The 8233-nt window shown below is 38.5% G+C and overlaps 3 protein-coding genes across 3 annotated transcripts; all 3 read right to left on the bottom strand.

Moving 5' to 3' along the window:
- On the bottom strand, positions 181-2469 carry LOC104714794 (protein NETWORKED 4B-like). Its single transcript, XM_010432255.2, has 3 exons — positions 2395-2469; positions 1226-2279; positions 181-1127 (listed from the first exon to the last, which is right to left on the bottom strand). The coding sequence occupies exons 1-3, from the start codon at positions 2411-2413 to the stop codon at positions 341-343; spliced, it is 1860 nt and encodes a 619-aa protein (XP_010430557.1). The 5' UTR covers positions 2414-2469; the 3' UTR covers positions 181-340.
- LOC104716094 (putative pentatricopeptide repeat-containing protein At1g64310) lies at positions 3309-5048 on the bottom strand. Its single transcript, XM_019229701.1, has one exon. The coding sequence runs from the start codon at positions 4965-4967 to the stop codon at positions 3309-3311; it is 1659 nt and encodes a 552-aa protein (XP_019085246.1). The 5' UTR covers positions 4968-5048.
- LOC104714793 (serine/threonine-protein kinase Nek4-like) lies at positions 5044-8026 on the bottom strand. Its single transcript, XM_010432253.2, has 4 exons — positions 7866-8026; positions 7653-7771; positions 5542-7545; positions 5044-5452 (listed from the first exon to the last, which is right to left on the bottom strand). The coding sequence occupies exons 3-4, from the start codon at positions 7487-7489 to the stop codon at positions 5259-5261; spliced, it is 2142 nt and encodes a 713-aa protein (XP_010430555.1). The 5' UTR covers positions 7490-7545; positions 7653-7771; positions 7866-8026; the 3' UTR covers positions 5044-5258.

Here is an 8233-nt window from a genome sequence, read left to right as displayed (position 1 = left end):
CCCCCCCCCCCCCACCGCCTCCGCTTCACAGCTGGTGCTATCTGTCATTCTTCAATTTTCTCGTCAAACCGGTCAATTTATTTTTTACGATTTTGACTTTTTTATTCTAATAAAAGACAACAAAAGTTACAAAAATTACTGAACACTGTTAAATAAATTTTTACTGGTCAAAACAAAAACTATCCACATGAATAACATTTTCGTTACTTTACAACAATATAGATGAATCCACGATCTGACATTAGCTTATATTTTGCAAGATGGGTTTCTGAATATTATATAACAAACCACCATTTGTTTTCGTGAAAACATAAAAGTAAATGGCAAAAACGAAGATCAATCAACCTTTTAAGATTGATTTCTTGAGTTGATCGTATCGATCTCTTTGATAATCGACAACGATACACAGTTGTCTTATCGCTTCTCTCTTCTCTTCCCTTAAACTCAACGCTTCTACTTCTCTTCCCTTCGCCTTCAACTCAAGCTCTTTCATTTTCGTTTCAAATTTGCTCAGAACCTTTGTTAGTTTCAGTTTCTCCGTTCCTTCTTCCGCAAGCTTCTTCTCTAGCTTTGATAGCTTCTCCTTCAACAGATTTTCTTGAGCTTCTCCGCATTCTAGCTTTGCGTTTAGACTCTCTACCTCGCTCTTCTTCTCACTCACCCATTGCTTCGCTGACTCGATCTCTTCCCCTAATCTCCCAACTCTTTTCGTCTGTTCCTCTGCTTCTTCTAGCTTCTTCATCGCCATTTCCGATCTCCTGTACCCTTTTTCCAAAGCATCTTTCATATTACTGAAATGGGTTTCGAAAAACATCAGGCTTTCTCTGTTTTCTCTGTTTTGTTGAGCCATTTCTCGTGTTTTTATATACTCGTTCTTGCTCTCTAAGTGTATTTGTTCGGCCACGTGGATCCTCCTGTATAGTATCCTAATATGATCTTCTATCTTCATCCGGAAATCTTCAGCTAATTCTTCCATTTTCTTCTCTAAAGCATTTGGATTCATCTTCGAATCCCGGCTCGAGCCAGATGACCAACGTTTCATTAGCTTCTGATCATCACATAACTTGTCAATAGTGTCTTTTTGTTCTTTGACAAGTCCCTGTTGATCCTTGACTTTCTCCGATAGCCTGCGTCAGAAACATAAGAAACTTAAAAGCCTGAATGAATGAATACTCTGACAAGTCAGATTACTTTGAAAACCAAAATCGTTTCTGTTGTTGTTTACCTGCGAATAATATCATCTTGTTCCTTGACCAATTTCTTCTGATCAGAATTTTGAATGTCCAATATCTTGCTCTCATTTCTAATCTTATCAGCATTCTTCGTCTTTATCTCCATGTTCAATGAATCCAGCTCTGCGATTCTTGTATGCAGCTTCTGGTTTTCTCCTTTAAGATACTCAATCTCTTCATTCAGTCTGTTCCTCTCCTCCTCTGTTTCTTCTTTCAGACTCTTCAGTTGCATCTCCGTCTCTGTAACTTCTTCGAATTTTTTCTCCAACTTCGCTTCAGATTCATCTTTCTGCCTCCGCGATGATTCAAGCTCACGTTTCATACCATTTACCTGATCCACCAGTCCCTTAACTCGCTCTTCATCCTCTACTCTCTTACCTTCATACTTTTTAGCCAATTCCGCGTTTCTTGCACGAAGGAAACCAATTTCTTTTTCCAAATTTCTCAACTGGCTTTTCAACTCTTCGATCCTCGATGTTAAACCTAACTCACTGTTCCCAAACTTGTTCACAAGTGTTGATATCTCATCTCCTTTCTCTCTCAAAACCGATTCCAAACCAGAGATCTGAGATCTAAGCCCTTTGTTCTTCTCTCCTAACTGTTTACTTTCACTAGCTTTCATCGCAATCTCTTTTTCTAAACTTCTTTTCTGATCACACTCAGCTTTAGCGTTACCTAGCTCTCGTTCTAGCTCCTTCACACGTGAAGTCAATTCTCGTTCTCTCTCTTCAGCATCATTCCTCAATGCTTCAAGCTTGCTTTGTAGCTCAGAAATTTCAATTCCTTCCTCTATAACATTCTCTATTTCCTCTGAAGAGTAATACTCCAAGTCTGAACTCGATGAAGCAATACGCGATTTCCCTTTCCTTCTGCCACCACCGCTACTCGGGTCTAAATCTTGTTGAAAATCATCAAAAACAGTATAGAGAGACTGACACTGCTCTTGAAGATCGTTAACAATCCCTAGAAGCTCTCTCTTTGAATCCTTTGGAATCTTGTTTTTGGTTTGGATGAACTTTACAAGTTTTGAAACTTTCTTCTCCACCTCTGCAGAGATAACAAGAGAACTAACAAAACCTTACATAAACAATTTTCAAAGACGAAAACTAGTTGTTTCGGTGATTTAATATCTACGTTGAGCATCAATTCAAACAAATCTTACCTGTTTTTGCTCGCTCCATTCTTACGATCCTCGTTCTTGTCTCTGCATTTGAACCTTAAGATCAATAAAACGTCCTCCTGCAAACACACAAAATAGCGAGCGATCACAAATGTTTAGTATCATCTTACATGTTCAACAACAAACCTCTATCATTATTATACATGTCAGTAATTGTTTTAATTCATACATAGATGGGAGAAATAACTTATGTATCAAGTTTTGTCCAGTGAAATGGGAATGTACCACTTTCTAATTTACCTTTTCCCCAAGAAAGCTTCACAAATAAGAGAATGATCTCACGCAACGATATATGTGGATCAAATCAAAATACAGAGACCAAAATTTTCTGCAGAAGTTATTTTCTCTAGACATCAAATCAGAACAGAAAACTGAATTCTACGATTTACATTGTTTCTTCGAAAGTTACCGCAGTTTCTCAGCGAAAACCACAATTCTTCTTAAAAAAATTGACAGGAAACATGAAAAAAAGGATTGAAAATATTACCTGGTAAAATGAGAGATCGAATTAGTCGTTTCTTTGTCTTCCTGGGAAAGATGAAACCAAACAATGATTTCAATCTAATTCTGATTTTTAAATTAGAAAGACAGAGCAATATTAGAAGTTAGAGTAATATTTAGAAGTTGTGATTAGAAGAAAAAGGATAAATATAAATTTAAGAGATGGTTTGCTTTTTGTCTCCCTAACCACAACTTTATGTTTTAAGATAGATCCGATCAGACCGGAGTATCCTAAAATTATGTCATACACTTATCTGGTCTTAACCTAATCGAACCAGGAATGGTAATTCAAAGGGCAACTGCTAACCTTATCTCATACGCCACAAAGTCTCCGCTTCTTCTTAATCATCAGCAAGAAGAACCCTATCAAGCCATTAACTGTTTTTTCTTCACAGTTAAAACCAACTAATGCCTGGCAATTTCCCTCCAGAGCTTTCTGATATTCCATCTCTAAGCCTTTCTACTTCATCCCATCTCCCATATCTTGCATACACATTAGAAAGCATCACTTTGTATACACTTCTTCTCTCTTCCCCATTCTCCAATATCTTCTCTGCTACAACTTCAGCCAACTGCGTGTTCTCATGAACTTCACAACATGACAATAGTGCTCCCAAAATTCCTGAATCAATTGGTTTCCGTAATGACATTACAAACTCAAATGCTTCTTCTAGCTTTCCAGCCATTCCCATCAACTTTACCACGTAAACATAATGCTCTGTTTGTGGTTCAACACCAAACTCACTCTTCATCCTCTCGAAGATCTCTTGACCTTCGTTTAAAAGTCCCGAATGGCAACAAGTAGAAAGCAGAGCAGCGAAAGTGACCTCATCAGGTTTCAATCCCATCTCAAGCATCTCGGTGAACTTCTCAAACGCAGAGGAAGCAAATCCGTGCAAGCCAAAACCCAAAATAACAGAATTGAAGGAAACAATGTTTTTCTCTGGAATCCCTGCAAAAAGATTCATCGCCGAATCCAAAACCCCACATTTTGAGTACATGTCTATAAGAGCAGAGCAAACCTTGATATCAAATTCTAGTCCTAGTCGAATAACATAGCCGTGCACTTCTTTGCCATAGACTGAATCAGATAACTCAGCACAAGACCCTAATACAATCGCCACAAGAACACAATCTGGCTTCTTACCACTCATTCTCAGCTCATTAAACAGATACAAAGCCTCCTTGTGATTCCCACATCTCGAATAACCAGTTATCAAAGAAGAACACGCTACTAAATCAGGCCCAGAGATGCTATCATACACACTAAAAGCAGAAGCTATGCACCTGCATCTCGAGTACATGTTCATTAAAGCACAACCAACATAAGAATGAGTATCTAGATTGATTTTCAAACAAAATCCATGAACAGACCAAGCAATGAGTAGCAAACTAGGATCAATCAAACAAGTCGTTAGGGCTACAATTGTATAACAATCCGGTACATGTCCTCGATGTTGCATTAAGTTAAACAAATTGACTCCTTTATCCCAAAATCCAGAGCATCCATATCCAGAAATCATAGCATTCCATAAAGCAACATCAGGATCTGGTATCGAAAGGAACAACTTACTTGCTTCAAAAGTAAGGCCAGCTTTTGAATAAGCTTTAACAATTGCACTACCACAAATTTGATCAAATCCAAGACCAGATACGATCGCAATCCCATGAATACACCTCAGTCCCTCGGTATCGAAACTCTCTGAACAGCCACGAGCTAAGCACGCATAGGTGAAGTTGTCTGGTCTAGTATCAGAACTCAGCATCTGAGAGAAGAGTGAAAAAGCAGTACTAAATTGATGAGCTTTAGCAAAAGCTCGAATAACAGAGTTCCAAAGGAAAACGCTTCGCTCAGGAAATACGTCGAACAGTTTGCGGGCAGAGACAAGATCATCGTTTAACGCATAGAATCGTACAAGCTGCGTCGCGAAAAACGGGTCACGAGCGAGTTTGGACGTAGTAACAAAGCTATGCAGTTTCTGGGTACTCAATTTCGTTTGAAATTTCCTCGAGAACTCGTAGATAATCAAACGTAATTGCGTCTGCGAGGCCATTAGAGGTGCAATCACAAACGCAAAATCCAGTCTTTAATCGAGCAAAGCCTCAAACACAGGAATAAGACTTTAAGGGTAAAAATAAAGCTCTTGTTTTTTTCAGATAAAAAAGTGCAGACTTTGCAGAAGCTACAGAGAAGTATCTAAAGAAAGCAAAATTTACAAATACAAAAAAAAAAAAAAAAAATGGTATTTAAGAGGATACACAAAAAAGGGTTATGTTATGGAACTAACACTGTGTCTCAGTTTTAAGATTCTTGCAAAAAAAACAAGATGTGTGTGTTTAAAAAGCTATGTTAGCTCAGAGTCAGAAGCAGGACCAGTGAGTTGTCTACGTCTTCCATGGATCAAAGGACTCATAGGACTCAAAGGCAATCTAGTATCCTTCCTTGCTTTGCTGCTGCTTCTTCCAAATGGACTTAGCGGTGATGATGCTTTTGTTGCTGATCTTGGTTTTATAGGAGATGATCCTGAAGTTCGTAAACCTGCAATCGAAAGATCTTATTATTAAATCTATTTGGTTTGATCTCATTCATCAGAGAGCTTTACAATGAAAATACAATTTTTATCTGACCTGAGATTGAGTTTCTTCTGAGTTTGACGGCGTCACTGCTCTTCTTTAAAGCTGAGGTCTTTTTGATTGGAGCTTCAGAGTAAACTGATCTTGTATCAGAGTATTCAGATATTGCATCTAAGCACAATGACTTTGTATACGTTGGCATTGTTGGTGGATCTTCAACCACTGAAACACTTTCTGAAACAGATTCACCTGTTTCTGAACTCTCTTCTTTGTTGAAGTTTGGACTCATCTTCTCTTTCTCTGTGATCCTGTATGAGTAAAGCTGGAACGGTATTTGTGTCACGGATCCCGCGTGGGAACCTGACTCCATTGAGAACTTTTTCAAGAATCTTGCTTCCAAGTCCCAGCAATCAACAAGTGGATTTTGGATTTGGAGGTGACCATGATCAGGATTCACAACTAGGAACTTCTTGATGTACCGGAGGATCCGGCAAATCGAAGAGAAAGTTGGACGCTGATTCGGTTGTGAGTGCCAGCAACGTTTAATCAGACTGACAAGGTACTTTGGCGAAGGGAAAGGGAAGAGAGGTCTCTCTCCCGTTCTTATGTTCTTAGCCATATGATCCCCTTGAAGATGACTATCTTCAAATGGAACTTTACCGGTTATAAGCTCGAAACACACCATTGCAAAGCTATAGACATCAGCTTTATGTGTAAACTTCGATCTCGGAGCCGTACCTTTGAGATCTTGTTCCATCTCTGAGAGAACCTCTGGTGCATACCAGATTATAGGATCAGGTGTGGTTGGTCTAGAAGAAGCACGAGAGAAAGACTGATTCTTAACTGACGTCAAACCGAAACCTGATATCTTCGCATGGAAATAGCCTTCAGTGTGACTTCTCTCTTTCAAAAAAATGTTCATTGGATTCAAATCTCCATGGAAGATCTCATTTGAATGAAGATACTCCATCCCTCTAGCGATTTGAAGCATTATATCGATCACAACAGGAACAGAGAAGAGATATCTTCTTCTAGGTCCACAATTCTCCTTCATGTAGCTTTTCAAATCTTTGTGCATTAACTCCATAACCAAAGAACATTCTTTCCTTTCTTCATCATAGAATCCACAAAGGTACTGAAGTATATTCGAGTGACAAAGCGATAACAGAGAAGAAATCTCTGCATTTAACGGCTCAAGATCCCCAAAAAAATGTCTCAATACAAAACTGTCCCCTAACCATTGAATCTCCTTGTACTGACCACCTAATCTCCGCCTCACTTGGTAATCCTTAGAGCCAACGAGTATCGAACTCGGGAAAAGCTTACCGTTAAACTGTTCCAACCCGGTTAGTTTCTTCAACAAAAAATCAGCTAAACGCCTCTCAGTCTTGCCAACCTCAAGGCTTTCCGACTTCCTCTTCTCTTGCAATGCTTCCACCAGATTCCACCTATCTTCTCTCCAAGAATGCTCAAAACGGCTGCAAAGATCCCTCGGAACCAAATACTGTTTCCCAAACCTCCACTGAAAAAGCTTTGGATCATTCCACTCTTTATCATACTTTCTTAAAAACACAACTCTCCTCCTCTCCATCTCAGCAGGGTCAAGACCAGAGATCTCACCAGCAATCTCTATAGCTTCGATCACAGCCGGAAAGTAAGATAACAAGTTGTGTATATGAAACTCAAGACAATCTTTGTTCTGATGAAAGTTGATAACTTTGCCCCACCAATCTTTATTGGACATACAGTTACGAACATACATTTCGCCTTCTTTAAAGACTCGATAGAGCTCTCTCAAAGGCGGTTCAAGGGCTCTCCATTTAGTATGCTTCTCTTCAAGCTTCAAGTTGTGTCTGATCTCTTCAGCAACGGTGTTGAAACCCAAACTGAAAATATCTAACAACAAACAGCATTGTCTTTGGTTGATTAAGATATCGTCTTGTAATACCATAAGAGCGTTTAAGCTTCCTAGAACCTCTCCGATTTGCCTGAATTGCTCCATCACATCACAGGGGGGCTTGTCAAAGTTTTCAAATCTTCTCTATAAAGAAGTTTGATCTGGTAAAAAAAAAAAAAATCAAGCTTTTTTTGAGAAAATCAATTCCGATTCCCTTAAAAGTTTAAATATTTACAGATATGATTCCATGGTGGAGGAAGAAAAAAACCTGAAATGAAGATCCTTTGTTTTGGTTCTCAAGGATCGATGAATTGTTGTCGTTGAATATGTGAAATCATATGGTTGAGTAATGGAATCAAACCAAAACATCAACAATCTTCTCCAACCCTGACCACCAAATCTCAAAATTAGGGTTCAATTCGAGGAGAAAAATTAAGAAATCAACCGCTAAAAAGGTCGAAACTTTTAACTCGATCTTTACCTGTAGAAAATGAAAACTTCTCTTTTGGGTTTGCTTCTAAATTTTTACCCAAAGTTTTTTTCTTCGCTGTCGTCTCTCTGTAACGATTTTGCAGAGAGAAAAGCTGAATAATATTTTTTTTTCGTTGTTCAAACTTCAAAAGTGTTTTTTCGTCAGCTTTTTTTTTTTTTTGCTTGTCCGCATTACGTGGGAGGCGGAGCCCATTTATGAAGTGTTCCCGCGAGTTTCGTCTTAATTATTTTTATTAACTAATAATGTGATGTAATTAAAGAGAATCCCTTTGATTAATTTCTCAAAAACGGTGTGTTTCGGTTTTATACTTTTCGCTTCTAAACGTCGTCGTTTGTGGTTTAATTTTACTTGATTCA

The sequence above is a fragment of the Camelina sativa genome, chromosome 9, assembly GCF_000633955.1.
Source record: "Camelina sativa cultivar DH55 chromosome 9, Cs, whole genome shotgun sequence".
In the NCBI taxonomy this organism is placed as follows: Eukaryota; Viridiplantae; Streptophyta; class Magnoliopsida; order Brassicales; family Brassicaceae; genus Camelina; species Camelina sativa.
Note: the sequence above shows the minus strand (reverse complement) of the source record. Positions and strands in the feature narration are given on the sequence as shown.

What these genes read in the sequence shown, in the direction of transcription:
- LOC104714794 (XM_010432255.2), bottom strand. An exon ending in CAAGATGATATTATTCGCAG is followed by an intron (nt 1,128 to 1,225) that starts GTAAACAACAAC and finishes TTTCTGACGCAG; the next exon opens with GCTATCGGAGAAAGTCAAGG.
- LOC104716094 (XM_019229701.1), bottom strand. Translation starts at nt 4,967, where the DNA reads ATGGCCTCGCAGACGCAATTACGTTTGATTATCTACGAGTTCTCGAGG.
- LOC104714793 (XM_010432253.2), bottom strand. Translation starts at nt 7,489, where the DNA reads ATGGAGCAATTCAGGCAAATCGGAGAGGTTCTAGGAAGCTTAAACGCT. An exon ending in CAGAAGAAACTCAATCTCAG is followed by an intron (nt 5,453 to 5,541) that starts GTCAGATAAAAA and finishes TTTCGATTGCAG; the next exon opens with GTTTACGAACTTCAGGATCA.